At 44.2% G+C, this 17611-nt stretch overlaps 1 protein-coding gene across 49 annotated transcripts in view; it reads right to left on the reverse strand.

Annotated features, from left to right (window-relative positions):
- The window catches only part of PROM1 (prominin 1), a 146310-nt gene that overhangs the window by 59185 nt on the left and 69514 nt on the right, over nt 1-17611 (reverse strand). For 40 of the 49 annotated variants that reach the window (XR_009601103.1, XM_060417444.1, XM_060417452.1 and 37 more), the window contains 2 exons: nt 15674-15729; nt 6272-6477 (listed from right to left, as the gene is read on the reverse strand). Coding sequence is in view for 48 of the 49 variants with exons in the window: in XM_060417444.1 (XP_060273427.1) it covers nt 6272-6477; nt 15674-15729 (262 nt within the window). In the remaining variant the exon portion in view is untranslated. Of the gene's footprint in view, nt 1-6271; nt 6478-7525; nt 7689-7770; nt 7931-15673; nt 15730-17611 lie in introns of those variants that run through there. The other 9 variants (XM_042251906.2, XM_060417457.1, XM_060417456.1 and 6 more) reach the window with 6 other exon arrangements.

Below are 17611 nucleotides of genomic sequence, written 5' to 3' on the forward strand. Positions count from 1 at the left end.
GTTCAGAGTGTCCCAGGCAGAAACTATCCCTTTACTGGATAAATGCCTTCACTCCAAACATAAATCAGGAAACACGGCATTGCAATAAAACAGCTGACTTTCAATGCAACATATTTAAGGACACATTTCTGATACTCAGTTATGCACCTAATTTAGATGAAAGCCATGGATCATTTTTCAAAAACTGTACTAAACAGAATTCTGGGATAGAATCCAGCCAACTTTCAAAGCTGATTTTCATACTCACAACTCACTGCAAATTTTATATTTAAATTAAAGATGGCAAATTCAAATGCCTACGCAGGCAGGCACAAAGCATGAAGGGCAAAGTGTGTGGGCTGGACTGGGGGAGCTGGACAATCAGAGGTGGTGGTAGCAGAGATTCTCTGTGCCTCTGGTAAGTGTTGCCTTGATGGAAGAAGACCAGAATTGCCAGATCTTCCAATTATTCACAAAAATCTGGGAATCTAAATAAAATTTTCTATTTTAAAAATTTTTCCCATTTTTAAATACTACCAGCAAATCAAAGAAAAAAATTCTGAATACTACACAAACCAATATATAACTCTTATTCAAATAGAAATAGAGAATTAAGAGGGCTTCCCTGGTAGCTCAGCTGGTAAAGAATCACGTGCAAAGTGGGAGACCCCAGTTAGATTCCTAGGAAGATCCCCTGGAGAAGGGATAGGCTACCCACTCCTGTATTCTTGGGCTTCCCTGGTGGCTCAGATGGTAAAGAATCTGCCTGCAATGCAGGAGATCTGGGTTTGATCCTTGGCAAACCACTCCAGCATTCTTGCCTGGAGAGTCCCCTTGGACAGAGGGACCTGGCAGGCTACAGTCCATGGGGGCACTAAGAGCTGGACACGACTGAGTGACTGAGCACAACACAGCAAATTAAGGGGGCTCCCCTGGTGGCTCAGTGGTAAAGAAACTGCCTGCCAAGCAAGAGAGGAGAGTTAGATCCTTGGGTCAGGAAAACCCCCTGGAGAAAGAAATGGCAACTGACCTCAGTATGCCTGCCTGGAAAATCCCATGGACAGAGGGGCCTGAAGGGCTACAGTATACGGGGTCTCAAAAGAGTTGGACACAACTTAGGAATAAACAACAAGAGAATTTAAAAGTTACATTTGTGGGGGGTACTGTTGGTTTAGACATTCCTTATTATTCAATGTTCTTTTGGGCAAAAAAAAAAAAAAATCACAAGAATTAATTTTTTTTTTTTAATGACTAGCAGTCAACTATTGGCCTTCCTTAGTGGCTCAGGTGGTAAAGAATCTGCCTGCAATGCAGGAGATCCGGGTTTGATCCCAGGATTGGGAATATCCCCTGGAGAACAGAATGGCAATCCACTCCAGTACTCTTGCCTGGGAAATTAAATTCCATGGACAGATGGAGCCTGGCATCTACAATCCACGGGGTTGCAAAGAGTCAGACATAACTGAATGACTAACACTGTCACCTTCAGTCAACTCTTAGGATATAATGACAATGAGGGAAATTCAATAAAATGATAGCCAATAGAATAAAGGGAATAAAATTTCAATCAAATGATGGCCAAATGACTAATAGTTCTCTGGCAGTGACACAAAAAGAGACTTTAAGCTATCGAAAACACATACTTTTAGTTTGCACAACAAAATCTCTTGAAGTTTTAGCAGAAGATGGACATTTATTTTATATTAACATGACACTTTCTATATTTTACATGGACAGACTACTTTTCTCTCATGTACACTTAAAAGTAAATGTTTAAAAGTTTTTAGAGTTTCTAAACCTTTAATATGGGTAGCAATTTTTTCTACCAATTTCTACTGACAATGAAGTTCACCAATCAGAGCCAAATAAATGCTTTAAGTCTGTGACTGACCTCTTACTTTTTAAAGATAACTTTTCAATTTCAGTTTCCATTTTAAATGAATAGCCTCTCATTAAAAAGTCTCATGATTTTCCAGGCATGCTAGCTCTATTTCTTTTCTAGAAGTTTATGGCCTCCAAACCCAGAATTGACATCACATCCTAAGACCAACAACAAAAATGAACTTGAAAAGAGCCACCTTCCTGGAAATGTCTGGGATTCAGTTTTCACCACAGTAACTGGCAAAAGCTGACATTGTACTGGTTCACTTAGCAACAGCCGCATGCTGGAGACGTAAAGGCACAGCTGTCCTTTTTGCTATTGCTTACAACCTTTTTGAAATTCTGAAAAATCCAGTGATGATAAATGCAGAGGAAAGAAAGGCGAGAAAACCTGTTTTTTTTTTCTGGAGCAAGACACATCTGCTTAAAGAGTCCACCGTAAGACGCAGAGATGCAATCTACTGCCGATGGTCAAACAGACTTACATAAACATACATCAACATCTGTGGAATTTCGAACATTCCACAGCTGCCTTGGGAAAAGCTCAGAAGGAGAAAGAGCATGACCACATACATTCCACATATACCAGGGGATCTTTCTCCTTGATACCTATGCCTTTCTCAATTAGAAAGAAAAGATTTTAAATTTTTTTGCAAAATAGGATGTATTAAAAAAAACCAAGACATTGAAAAACCAGCTTCTTTTTGAATGTAACACTTAGTATAGAACCACAAAATGGGACTGAACCTGATAAAAGGCAAGTGGACTGCTCTGGGTTTCTGAAAGGACTTTAAAAAAAAAATCATATACAAAGATTAAATACGAGTGGTATTCAATCTCCTCTGAGGTCCTTGGAAGCATATGCTAACACCTCTTTTTCTTTCTCCTTCTCCCTTCTGATTTTGTGGACGCTGCTTCTTCTCTTATTTTATCTAATCTTCTGATTTTGTGGACCTAGTTTCTCCTCCTTTTTACCTAGTCATAGTATGGATATTTCTGTTTTCCTCTGGTTTTTAATCTTCTTGGCTAGTTTTGAGTACTTGCAAACATTTAAAACAACTCATGATGTTGAAGAAACTTACAAACAAGTAGGTGTTCTAAATGGACGACTTAAAAATCACTATTTAAATTTTTAAAATTCAAAGTAAAGAAGTTTAAGCTTCTAGTCTGAATTTAGAGTAAACAAAACAATCTCAATACTCCCCTTATTTTGACCTATTTATAATTTGTATATAAATTCAATGTATTATGTGAAATAAATTAGTTTAAAATTTGTCACAGCCTCAAAGAGTGGATCCACTCTGGTTTAACTATATTGAATTTAAAATTATGGTATTCAATTATAAGTTTTACTTGAGTGGGGAAAATATCTTCACTAAATGTATAGCAGATTATAGAATCACAGATGTATTTTTAAAAATTATTTTCTAAACTAAAATATACTCAAGAAAAAAAAAACTCACCTATTTGTGTTTGATGAGTCTGAGTTCTCAAGAATAAAAAAATTTATATAGCATTCATTTTATATAAAGTGAAAGCCAAGCTTATTGCTGACATTGAAGCTTTAACATTTATACATCTTTACAATACATGTGAAGTAAAAAATTATTAAGTAATCATTCTAACAAGAAACCTCAAGGACAAGTATTTTCAAAAGATACTTTGTCACCTGAACCTCATTTTTGATGTACAGGGGTGTGCAGAGAGGAGGAGGTAGCACAGTTCAAGACTCCCAATGAATGAAGGGTATAAGTTTCAGGCTCCAAGGAAATGCACATGGTCTGACTTGTCTTGGGCTGTAACTGACGCTCCTCTGGTAGCTACGCCCCCAGCTCTTGGGTCTGTACATTCCTGAAAATACTTCAAACACAAAGCAGAGAGACCGGGGACATCTGGGATTACCATCACCCCAACCTCAAGCTGCCTTTCAGAATTCAGCGCAAAAGCAGTCAGATTCAAATTACAAACCAAGAGACGGAGACACAGACACACAGGGAAACAGGAAAGAGGGAGAGAGGAACCCACAACCCTGCCTTGCAGACAAAACTCACACACAAACTCCCTGGTTGTCAAACCAAGGTGCACGAAATTAGCTGGGGAACTTTAGTTCCGCAAATAGTACCTCTCTCCGTGACTCTACTGATGGCCACACTTAAAGAACTTTTCTTCTTTGGTTTGCAGCCAGAACTTTGGAACTTTACATTGTTCTATTTAATGTCTGTTTTCTGCTTAAATTGCCCAATATCAGTTCTTTAGCGAAACTTGAAAAATCTTTCTCACGGCTATCAAGCAACTGTGATGCCTGCAGACACATCCCGGAGGATGTGACTCGCCAATCCTCACTATCTCTGGGACTCCTTGAAACTCAGCATCACTCATGTCATAGGCACTATTTCTGGATATGACATGCTCATTGACTGGATGACGGAATGTGGCTGCTGCAGCTGTTGCTAAGTTGCTTCAGTTGTGTCCGACTGTGTGACCCCACCAGGCTCCCCCACCCCTGGGATCCTCCAGGCAAGAGTACTGGAGTGGGTTGACATTGCCAAGTATCACCACCAGGGTGCCAAGATCATGAAGCACACCCCTCTTGGAGGGATCTGGTTTGGGCTCAAGAAACCCCATGGACAGGGGAGCCTGGAGGTCTACAATCCATGGGGTCACAGAAGAGTCGGACACAAATTAGCTACTACACAACAACAACACTTGTCCTCATCTTAAAAGCAGTGTCCTTAGGATCCGTCAGTCCACTGACAACTTCTGGCAGCAGCAGGGGCTGCCGGAGAAACATCCTAAACCATGAAGTGTGCACCAGGCTTCAAGAGAGGGTTCCATATTATTTCCAAAAGGAAGAACACAGACAGAACCAGAAATACGCACATTCTGTAACTGGGTAATGCATCACTAGGGCACGGGCACCTGCCTCCAGATTACCATGCGAAACACTGAATGAAGCATTTAGAGAGCATGGTACACTATAGGAGCTAGATTTTTTTTTTAGTTTATTGAATTTTATTTATCTATTTTTTGGCCACACTGCATGCACAGCATGTGGGATCTTAAGTTCCCCGACCAGGCATCGAACCCACAACCCCTTCACTGGAAGCACGGAGTCTTAGCCACTGGATCACCAGAGAAGTCCCTGAAGGAGCTAGATTTCTAGATTTATGTATGTGTCATTTATTTTTAACTCAGTAATGGTCTTGATGCTGCTGCTGCTGCTAAGTCACTTCAGTCGTGTCCAACTCTGTGCGACCCCATAGAGGGCAGCCCACCAGGCTCCGCTATGTTTTATTAAACTGGGGTATAGTCGTTTCACAATGCCATGTTAGTTTCTGCCATATGATGAAGTGGAATCGGCCATGTGTATACATGTCTCCCCTCCCTCCCGGCCCTCCCTCCCACCCCCCACACGCACCCTAACGCTCTCGGCCGTCACAGAGCACCGAGCCGGGCTCTCCATGCTGTCCAGCAGGTTTCCACTGTTTCACACGTGGCAGTGCACGTACGCCAATCTCAACCTCCCAGTTCATCGCAAGCCCAGCCCCATGTCCACACATTCATTCCCTACTCTGAGTCACAGGTTTGAAGATCATTCTCTCAAGAAGCTGCGACTGCAAGCGTAATTATCATTTTCAATGGAGAAAGAGGTATAGTGAACAGATTTCTTTCTCACAATAAGAATCTACATTGAACAAACTTAAAAAAATAAAAAAGGAAGACAAGGTACCAGCATAATTGTAAAAATCAAGAAAACTGGTTATACGATTAGGAAGCTAATTCCAACCAACAATATTCTAAGTTTCCCAATTAAAGGACGTTACCCATCTGTAGGGTGCAAGGTATTATACTCAATATTTTGTAATGATGTTTAAAGAAAAGAAGCTGAAAAGGAATAATATATATGGACACACACACATATATACATATAACTGAATCACTGTGCTATACATCTGAAAGTAACATACATACTGTAAATCAACTGATCTTCAATTTTAAAAAAAAACGAAAACTAACTTTTAAAAAAAATCCCCTGGGACATAAAGATCAGCTAGTAAATGCTTGCTCTGCCATCCCCCATGGTCCCCGTCTCGAGACAGCTATTTAAGAGGAAGGAGGTGCTGTCCTGGAAGGCGAATGCTTTCTGCAGGCCCAGAATTTATTCAGATGTCTTCAAGATAAAACAAATACCACGAGGTTGGCTTATCACCTAAACTACAGCAGCCCAATGACAGTGCCAACTTCTGTTTAGAGTGATGCACGGGACACACATCTTTGCTCTCTCTTTTCTGTTTTTTTTTTTTTTCTGTTTCTGTATTCTCTTGTTTCAAGCTCATGTGCTTAACAGTTAAACACAAGTATTGTTCATCAGCCTCAGACCCACTCAGCTGTTGTCCAAGGTTCTACTTGCCTTATGAACACACAGATCACCAGGAGGGAGATTGTATAGCATTTCTTGAGGAAGGGACCACTTCTCTTCTGTCGCTGGTGCATTTCTCCACCACATTTGTTACAGCAACGACACAGACAAAAGAAAAAGCCCACCAGAGGCATCAGAACGACAAACAGCAATCCCAGGGCAGCGCAGATAATGATCCCGATCTCATAGTAGATGATCTGCAGTCAGACAAAGGAAACAGCACAAACTGTGACACCAATTACACAGAGAACACTCCACAGTGAACACATTTCACGCTTTCTAACCTATTTGCCATCATGGGTTAAACTTTCAGGGATGTGTGTGTGTGTGTGTCCACTTTGAAGATCCTTCCTGAAACAAAGGATGCAGAGATTTGAGTTGTCAGAATATGGGATCAAGCAGTTGCTATCTTCTTTCAGTCAGTCAGTCCAGTTGCTCAGTCGTGTTGGACTCTTTGCGACCCCATGGACTGCAGCACGCCAGGCTTCCCTGTTCATCACCAACTCCGGGAGTTTACTCAAACTCATGTCCATTGAGTTGGTGATGCCATCCAGCCATCTCATCCTCTGTTGGTTCCCTTCTCCTCCTGCCTTCAATGTTTCCTAGCATCAGGGTCTTTTCTAGTGAGTCAGTTCTGGAAAAGACCTTCTTTCAACTTCCAGGAAAATATCCAAATGCAAAGGCAAGTTGCAAATGGTTTAATTTCAACCCCAAAGAGCCGGATATGACTGAGGGATTAATATTTTCACTTTCACTTTCAAAGGTACTTTGTTTGTTTTTAAATGGCATGATACATTTTGCCAGAACTCCTTGCATAATGAATAAGCCCCGGTGGCTCAGCAGGCAAGAATCTGCCTGCAATGCGGGAGGTGCGGGAGACACTGCTCCGTCCCTGGGTGGGTAGGTCAGTCCCCTGGAGGAGGAGATGGCAACTCACTCCAGTATTTTTGTTGGGAAAAGTCCCTTGGACAGACAAGCCTGGCAAGGCTACCGTCCATGGGATCGCAAAGAGCCAGACACGACTGAGCGACTAAACACACACACACCAAGGGTGTTTTTCACCAGAAAGACAGAACCAGCAGTAGTTATTCAGGAGTCACGGTAGTTTGGATAGGATCAATTAATGACAAATTCATCACTATAGAAGAATCCGAAATATTCCTAAATTTAGGGGAAAAGGGCTCAGCCTTTCCAAGTCAAACATGTTAGTTTTCTCACCCAGGTACTGGGAATAAAAACACATACCTTGTAAGGTCGTTGTGAACATTGTAGAGCATATACAGTTAGCGATAAGGTGCCAAGGAGAGTACCTGGCAAGAGCAGACGCTCCGTAAGTGCCCCTTTCAGGCCAGTGCGATGGGGCGCGGCAGCCTTCATCTCACATGTCCCTAGGTTCCTAACGAGCCCAATTTCTAGACACAATCACGTGACCAAAACCTGATTTCATAAGCACGGCCAGCTTTATTCCAGCTAAGTAAAAATTAACGCACCAGGAGGATAACACTTGTTCTCGTTCCAGTCCTCCAATCCTCAAGCTACTCATACCTACATAAAGGAAGACATTGTGAAAGAATGCAGAAAAGCTCCAGGTTGGTGGTTTGCAACTACCAGAGCAGCTAGAGAGCAAGACATGCTAAAGCCAAGCAGAGCAAAGGAAACTGAAACCCAAGTCTCGTTCCTACGAGCAAATGTGACGTCCCTGTGAGACAGCACTGACGCTGGGAGTCTCAGAATCTGCTCTGAATCCCAGCAGAGGAGGCTTTTAATTCTCTGGAGCAGGAAATGTTACATTAGGATTAACGTCATCAGCAGATTGAGAGGGACAGATAATTAAACGAGCTAGTGTGCAAACAACTAGCAAAGTGCCCAGCACACAGCAAATGTTCAATCAATATTAGCAAACTCTGTGGGCAAATACTTATTATGAGCATTAAACCAGGTGTGCACGGCACTTGAATATCATCTAATTCCATATAATTAGATATCCTCTATCCTATAAGGTTAAAAGGATAAAAAGGAAAAACAGTGCATTTTTGATGCATTCATAAAACACACTCCTTAAAATAAGCCAGGTATTAGGGCCATGAAGAGCCATTATTTGCTGGTATATAACCCTCCCTTGAGGACTCACATCACTGGCCAATTGAAAAACCAGCTCTAGACACACCAAACTCTTACTTCTTCTGCTATCATTTCTCAGCAAGTATTCTAAATTGTAACTATTTTTACAAATTGTTACTACTTCAAAAGGAATTTAAAATCCTTTCTGAATCCTAGGAGACGGAGAACCCCAAATCCAGGAAAGAAGGTGTACTGAAATGTCTTAGATGTGCTATCTTAAGTTCCAGATAAGACCTTTATATTTTGTATATAAGCTTTCCAATGAAGTGAAGGGAAGCAGAAGTTGCTCAGTAGTATCCAACTCTTTGCGACCCCACGGACTGTAGCCCACCAGGCTCCTCTGTCTTTGGGATTCTCCAGGGAAGAATACTGGAGTGGGTAGTCATTCTCGTCTCCAGGGGATCTTCCCAGCCCAGGGATTGAACCCAGCATTGTAGGCGGATTCTTTACCATCTGAGTCACCAGGGAGGACTAAATACTGGGTTGAACAATATCTGGAACAAGATATGTCATTTCCAGAGTTCACATCTAGACTGAAGTCTGGCCAAGATCCGGCAAGGACCTGAATATTGTCCTGATACACCAAGATTTCGGGAGGGCTTTGTGGGTTGCATTGAAAAGATCAAGATTTTAGGCTTGCTAAGATGGTTTGTTATTTCCTGGACTACTGGAGCTGATAAGAGAAGATGCAGACAATGGCAAAAACAAAAGGAAACAAAACCATCACAGTGGAGAGGCCAGGGAACTGGGAGTTTCGGCAAAAGCGCCACAGCGGGCTTTACACAGAGCAACAGGAAACAGCAGGCGAGGGTGTTACCTTCAGAGTCAAGACTACGTTTTCTGGCTGAGGAAGGCAGAGCCGTCGCAGAGTTTGTGCAAGCACAGGCAGCATGCATCAAGAAAACAGAAAACGTTACTGAAGCGATTAACCACCACTGAGAATGTTAACATCCCGCACAGAGAGAACCAAGAGAGACAAGGACATAGCAAGGAGCATTTATGAGAGAAACAGTGTTTCAGGGAGAGTCGAGTTCTAGGGCTCCCACTTGAATTTACAGCTGGGTTTCTTGAAAGGCTCTTCATCAGTGTGCTAATCAGTTATGGACCCGGGAATTAGAGGGAAAGTTACAAATGCTTAACACACTGACCACAGGGTCCCCATAAAACCGAGTCCGGGGCTGCCTAAACCCCAGAACCCAAGGCTCCACCTTCCAGGTATCCTTTCTGAAACAACAATCTGATGATGTCATCCTCTTGCTTAGCAGCATTCCATGGGGTCCCACCATGTTTACTTCAAACTCCCCCATGTGGTCCTATCTTACTTACTCCTAGCTTCCTGGCCCCCCTCTTCTGGGCTGCTCAAATCCCTAGAAAGCACTGTGCTCTCTCTCCCTTCCTCACTTAGAGCTCCCCTCTGCTTGAACATTATTCCCATCACTCTTCTGAGGAAACTCAAGTCTGAGTGTGGATGTTGCTTCCTCCAGAAAGTCTGTCCTGATAACCACATCTGGGTTGGCTGTACATTCTTCCTTCATGCTGCCGTGGGTCTTACACCTGCTCTTTCACAGCCCTTCCATCGTGTGGAGCGATGGTTCCCATGGAACCTGCTGCTCCAGGAAGGCGAGGACAGTGACCATCACACTCACTGTCTCTCCCGGGTGCTTGGTCCGGGACCTGTCTTACGAGAGGTGCCAGATCACAATCAGAGAAGCTAATGTTGAGAAGAGAGAAGGAGCCACATTGCCTAAGACCAACAATCCCTAAACAGCGGTCCAGAGACGGGGGATTGTCAGCGACGGTCAAGGACCGATCCATGGCAAAGTAATGAGCTTCCTACAATGAGAAATTTGCTCAAGTTATCAGACTGTCCCTTGTTTTTTTTTTAAAAAAAGAGAGAGGTGATTTGTGTATGAAGGGGGGACACAGTCACTATTACACTTTTGCAAACACGGAGGATGGATTTCAGATGTCACAAACCCACCTGGATTGATGAGCTGACATTTACAAAGTGACAAATCAATATCCCAGGACTGTTAGCTCTGGCGAGGTCAGGACTGAAGCCTCGGCAATCAGTCCCCAGCCCTGCACCTGACCCCAGAGAAAGCTCCAAGACAAGTTCAGTTCAGTCGCTCAGCCATGTCCAACTCTTTGTGACGCCATGGGCTGTAGCACGCCAGGCTTCCCTGTCCTTCACCAACTCCCAGAGCTTGCTGAAACGCATCATTGAGTTGGTGACAGCATCCAACCATCTCATCCAAGACAGGGAAGCATAGTAACTGAGGGATGAAAAGAATAAGGAGGATCCAGCCCAGCTGAGTCTAGAGGATCATCAACCAAGAGGCTGGAGTGGAGCTGAACCACCATGGCCACATGAAAACCACTTCAGGAAGTCACTGCAAGGAAATTCGAAGTCCTGCCAACAGTGATGCTCAGAATATAAAAGATGGCAGATGGGAGGGGGCAGGGGGCTAGGAGAACTTCTCCTGAAAAGTTTTAGAGGTGTGGGTGATACTTATGGGTCGTTGGTGGGAGGTGATCCCAAGTCACTACCTAAATTATCCGATACTGTGCATTCCTTGAAGATAGGAACCTTGTCCTTTAATTGAGCAGGCACCACTCTGACGAGCTAGGCTGAGAGGTTCTCCCTGCAGAAACCCCACGTGAGCAGTGAGACAAGTGATGTTCCTCTGTTTCCCTTGTTTACAGTCAGCCAGCAGGTGGAGACTCTGGAGGGGCTGGCCCACACCCGTTGGTCCCCAGGGGAAATGTATCTTTCCATAACAAGGTTCCTTTGCATGGCTCATTTTGCATCTCAAGCCCAGGGCTTGGCTCACGCCCTTGCGTGCTGAAAGCTCAGGACGGAATAGATGAATGTATTTAATGGCGACCTAAACACGTCTCCTGTGGGTAGTCTACTTCTGTGAGCACCAAGATTTACTATTCGCAAAGCACGTTCTCAGGTGCCTGCCATGGAGCCTGTGCTACACAAGTGCTAGCAAATGAGGGTTATTCAATGGGAGCGAGTTTCAAAAGGGAGGGGATTTATGTATACCTATGGCTGATTCATGTTGAGGTTTGACAGAAAACAGCAAAATTCTGTAAAGCAATTATTCTTCAATAAAAATAAATTAATTTTAAAAAAGAATAAAAACCCAAACACAAGTTTAAAAAAAAAAAAAAGAGGGTTATTCAAGTTGTTTCTCAGATTTCTATAGCTTCATCTGTCTGGTCCTCAGATTTCCTCATGGCTCCATAACTCCAAATTCTCTCCCAATCCAGGTCTTCCACTTCTGCCTGACCATTTCTTGCCGTGGGAATTACACACAGTAATCTTTCATGGTTTCATAGGTAAAAGGCGCAGCTCAGGGGCTCTCACCCTCCGTGCTCACAGCTCATGATACTTGAATGGAAGCCGCTCCTCCCAGTGAGTCACCTTAGGATGACAGCAGGCTGACCTGGAGTGAGCCTCACTTTTGTGGATGTGCTCAGAGTTAGCCTGGCCTGGGTACAGACCCCAGGGTCGCCATGCAGTCTTCGGGTGACCTCAGCTCCCTAGACTCTCTGAGTGCAGGACTGTCTTGGACAGGTGTTGTGAGGTTAGAAACAATTAAAAAAAAACCCTGCTAATCCAGTGCTCGGAACATGGCAGACAAGGAATGATGACTCTTATTATCACAAAATGGAAGGTGACAGTTCATGCTTCAAGAAGCAGTGAAGGGACTTCTTGGTGGTCCAGTGGCTAAGACTTGGTCTCTCAATGCAGGAGATGAGGGTTCCATTCCTAGTCAGGAATCTAGGGCCCAACATCCCTCACAGCCAAAAAACCAGTACAGAAACAGCAGAAGTAATGGTGTTCAACAATCATGTAACAAATTCAGTAAAGACATAAAAACTGTCCACATAAAAAAAAAAAATCTTAAAAATAAAAGAAGCAGAGGAGAAGCTTTGTGCTTCGAGCCAGGTGTGCAAATGGAAGCAGAGCTTTACTTCTCATTGCCCCTTTGCCTTTAAGTCTCAGTGTACACGCCAGCGCCACTCTGCAGGCTTTCTTGATTTCCCCAAGTGCCAGTACACTCTCCATCCTGAGCACGTTCACAGCCCTGGATCTGAACTTCTCATGGCGTGTGTATCCCTCTCCACCTTGCCTTCCAGGCATCTACTGCACCAGTCAGCTAGGGCTGCTATAACCAAATACCAGGGCTGGGTGGCTTGAAGAAAGAAATTTATTTTCTCATAGTTCTGGAGGCTGGAAAGTCTACGGTCAAGGTGTGGACTGGGTTAGTTTCTTTTAATGCCTCTCTCCTTGGCTTGCAGGTGGCCATCTTCTTCCTGTCTCCACAGTCTTTTCTCTGTTTGTGTCCTAATCTCTTCTTAGAAGGAGACCAGTCAGATTAGATTAACACCCACCTGAATGACCCCATTTTGACGTAATCACCCCTTTAAAGACCTTACTTCTAAATACAATCCCATTCTGAGCCACAGGGGATTAGCACTTCAGCATATGAGTTTTGGACACAATTCAGCTCACAATGTCCAAGCATACACAAGTCTAACCCCATGACCTCCTTCTCACCAACTGCAAATTCTTGGAGTAAAGACATTAATTCTACATGCTTGTCGTCCTATTATGCATTGCTCCTAGCATAAATACTGTAAATACCCATTAAGTGAATACATTAAACAAAGGGAGAAGAAGTGTTTTTAAAAATCTCCAGAGGAGAATGAGACCACAGATTTTAAAGTACTACTTTGCACGTTCAGCTAACGTGGAAGAAGAAGGCAGTTCCATGGGAAGGAGTCATATTTCCATCCAAAGTCAAGGCTGCCCCTTGGAACAAAAGGTGTACACCTATTGACAGCTTCCAACTTCCCAAGGGATGAAGTTCACTGAAAGAGCCCCTGTCCAGAGACTTAGCAGCCTCCACTACTGTGGGCTCACCAGGAGATGAAACGAGCTGAGGACTTGGACAGCTGAATACCTCCCAAGGGCCATTCAGCTGAACAGAGGGTACCTGTGTGACGGTGCAGATTACACCCAGTGGGCATGGCCAGTATAGAGCACGTTGTGGAGGCCACCCAAGTCCTGGGACCTTAGCCATCTCCGTGTGCCTCCCCAGACTTCTTACTCCTGTGCTCGAAGGCATCTTCCAGAACCATGGAAGGTCGGAGTGCTGAGGGATTAACACTGTCCCCTGCCCCAAATAGCCCTGAAGATGCCTCTTCAGTCTCTAGGTGTATAGAGCGCTCAGCCCCTGCACCTTCCGATGGGCTCGTTCCAGGGTGTCTACAGGGTCCAGGGCAGCTGCTCTACGGGACAGAGCTCTGTCACCCCCTGTGGTGGGTGGTGGAATGACACACCCTCTGTAGGCTGCCCTCCCTCCTGTTTCACCTCCCACTCCCCAGCCAGGGTTCCTGGAACTTCCCAAATAAGTGACTTGCCCTGAAGTCCTTGACTCAGGCTCTGCTTCAAGAGAGCATTTACCTGACTAAGGCCAATCGGAAAACTCCCCTCCCAAGGCGCCCTGGCTTCCAGGGTGTCTCTTTAATCAAATCCTTCTCCCTGGATAACTGGGAAACGTGACCCAGTTCCACACCTAGGCAGGAGTCCATTCATTCATGTGGGCCCAGATCTGTCTCCTTTCTCCACCCCAGTGGTGTTTATCCATTTGGAAAGACACCTGAGGTGGAGAGGAAATCAGGAACAAGGGGGCCCCCAAGTTTATAGGAACTCCAGGTCTAATATCAAGCCAACCAGAAGACTCGTCCAGGGATGGTGGCAGCAAATGCTACCTCATACTCAACAGGCTGCTCAGAGTCACCTCGGGGTCCAAGGCCCTAGGCCCTCCAGGCCTGGCCCAGATGAAGCTCGGCCTCTCACCCCCTCCCATGCCTCTGCAGGGCTAACTGGCATTCCGGCTGGGCTGCTAATGGAATGCAAAATTTTAACATAAATATGAAAGCAACAGTCATTTTATTCTGCCCAGGGAGGCAGGCAGACACGGGGCATCATGTCTGGAAGATATAAATGAAGCCAGTGAAACAGAAGAATAAAGATGCTTTCCGAAGTATTAGGGCAGGCTGCGGGCACCAGGGAGTAAATGGCTCATTTTCTTTTATACACACAAACGGCCATGAAATGAAGCTTTCCTCTTGGCTTTTACATTCCGTTTTGTCTTGACTGTCATTTTACGGCAAATCGAGAATATGCAGCCACTGTTCCCACCGCCAGGCAAGAGGGGTTCACTGCCCTCCTGGTGCAGGGCCCTCACACCCACCGGGGACACTTTCATTCACATCTGTTGTCCTGGCCATTAAATAAATAAAAGTCCTGCTGGTCCCTTTGATTGTTGTCTTGACAACCACCTTCATACCAGGAAAGGTTGGAACGGGCAATCTGACCCTGCAGGACTAATAGCTTGACAAACAGATTCAACTAATCTTTATTATCCTAACATTCATGGCAACAAACATTTGTCTGTTTGTTTTACTGGCAACTGGCATTCATCATAAGCCAAAATCGAAAGAACACATTTGTTTCTTGAAGGAAGTTAATCTCGTGGACGCAGATGGGGTGAATTCGCAGTGCCCTAACCGTAACCCTAACCTTGGAGTTAACTAGAGACATGAAGGTGCCTGGGTACTTTCTGACAATACTGGCTGCTCACCTGAGCAGGGCCTTCACGGCCCTGCCCTGCCCTGGCCCCAGCTCACCTGGCCTTCCTCTCCCCTCACCCACTGGCTCCATCTACGGGCTTCCTCCTCTCATACCCCATCCTCCCCTCACCGGTCCCCTGCAGCCTGGACCACCCGCAAAGCCACCCCCGACCCGCTCCAGCCCTGCTCATCTTCTTTACCAGAGTCACCTCCTCATGGAGGCACTCTGGTCAGAATTCACTCCTTTTCCTCTACATGTGTGCAAGCAGTTGTTACAAGTATGTGTCCCTGCTTCTAGGGGTGTTCAAACCACTCCATTTGTTAGAGGTTTCCTCCCTTGGCTTAAAAAAAAAAAACAGTGTAAGACTTCATTTAAGGAACTTTTAGATTTTCAATAAAATACAGCTTAAAAGCTGAATATTTCTCTAAATGCCACCTTTGAAATTTCTGCTGTAGTTCAAATGGGATTTATAAGGTGTTTCAATATTCCATAAAATTTCTAAGTCAAAATATTAGCTAAATTCACAGATAACTGGTTATTTAAAGATTAACTTTCAAGTCAGTCAATATTTGGCTCATACTCACTTCTTGACAACAGATACATCAATCCAAAATTACCTTATCATACTCCTTTGAGGGGTCAAACTTCTTCTGTATAGTCTTTCTTAAAATATCTGGGGGGGAAAAAGCCACAAAACAATAGCAAGATTACTTTTTCAGTAAAAATACAAAAAGCCTATTTAGAAAATACGTGCTCACAAATTATTGAACTGCAACATAGCATACTTTTATTTCTCTTTCTTAATGTAGGTAAATAATTGAGCTAATGACGCTCTAATCACTCAAAGAATGGAGGGCAGATATTTTTGACCTACAGTTTTGCCAGTTGGCAGAACTGGAGGGTTGCCATTTTTAAGAGTTTTTGGCTTTTCACAAGACACCTTCATATTTACCAGCAAACTACACACACCTACTTAATACTCACTAATAAAATGTTGCATTGAAATCGCTAATTCTTTTTTGTCAATAAATCAAGCTTAATTATTCCTTTCTAAATTTCCAGTGCAGCCGCATCGGTATGCTGACTCTGGTTGCTCAGTGATACTAACTGCAAGAGCCGAGCGACAGAAACCACATGGTCCTCAAAGCCTCAGATCTTTACTACCTTGCCCTTCACAAAGCAATCTGCCAACCCCTGTCTATATGAACACATTGACAGGACACTGAATTGCAATGTTTAAAGTTTTAATGTGACCGGCGTGCTTGATTTTTTGCCAGTTAATTTATGTAATCCAAATTGGATTGACAGCAACCAGTCTCAGGAAAGAATGAAGATCTAAACTGTAACTGCGACTTTTTGTTTTTAGTTGGAAAATGCATTAACAGTTGCACACAGGTTAGTGACATCAGATTTCCTTAGTGAACTGTGACTCCATTTATCCCTAATGCTTTTTGTCCCACAGCCAATGAAACTGTGAGTTCTCATTTGGAAACACAGATGTAATTTAGTCTTTAATAATTCCACATTTACATGGTATTTCACAAATGAAAGGAATTTACAGTTAACCTAAGCCAAGAGCTCTTTTATTAAGTTTTTGTTTTTTTTTTTAACGTGGACCATTTTCAGTAGTCTTTGAATTTGTTACAATATTGCTTCTGTTTTTATGTTGTGGTTTTTTGGCCCTGAGGCATGTTGGATCTTAGCTCCCTGACCAGGGATGGAACCCACACCCCCTGCATTGGAAGGTGAAGTCTCAACCACTGGACCTCCAGGGAAGTACCCTACCAAGAACTCTCAGCATGAGCTGTCCCTCCCCATCTCTCAGCAGTGCGTGAAAATCTGGAAACACTGAGCAAAATTGGGCTTTTTGGGGCATGATCATTTGGGGCATTTTAAAAACTCTCATCTCCAGACCTACATTGTATCCTGATCCACCCATCTAGTACTGACATAGCACAGAAGATGGCAGTGACTCAGTGGTAAAGAATCCACCTGCCAATGCAGGAGAAGCAGGTTCGATCCCTCGGTTGGGAAGATTCCCTGGAGGAGGAAATGGCAACCCACTCCAGCACTCCAAGATTCTTGCCTGGAAAATTCCATGGACACAGGAGCCTGGCGGGCTACAGTGCGTGGGGTCACAAAAAGTCGGACACGACTGAGTGACTGAGCGCACACAATGTGCTGACAGGGAGGGTGACTTGTCTAAAGTCTGTGACCCTAGCCCAGGTCTTCCCTTCTCTGGTGGGGGTCCATCACACACTGCCCACTGTCTCCTGCCCCAGGAGTGAGCATTCGGGATGTTCTGGGTCCTGCACGATCACTTCCAAAGTTCACTACTTGGGGGGCAAAGGAAACCCCAGGGTGAACCCTGTTTTAAATCAAAGATGTTCAGATGTACAGGCTAGGAAACAAAGCAAGTCACATCCCCATAGGACGTGTGAGGGTTTTCCTTCTGGAAAACCGCTTCCCAACTGCGTGGAGCAGAGAGGCACATGGAGCAGACACGTGAGATGCAGGAACAGGGGCTCTCAGGCTGGCAGGCGCCCTGGGAACCC

This window comes from Ovis aries, chromosome 6, assembly GCF_016772045.2.
Source record: "Ovis aries strain OAR_USU_Benz2616 breed Rambouillet chromosome 6, ARS-UI_Ramb_v3.0, whole genome shotgun sequence".
Lineage (NCBI taxonomy): Eukaryota > Metazoa > Chordata > Mammalia > Artiodactyla > Bovidae > Ovis > Ovis aries.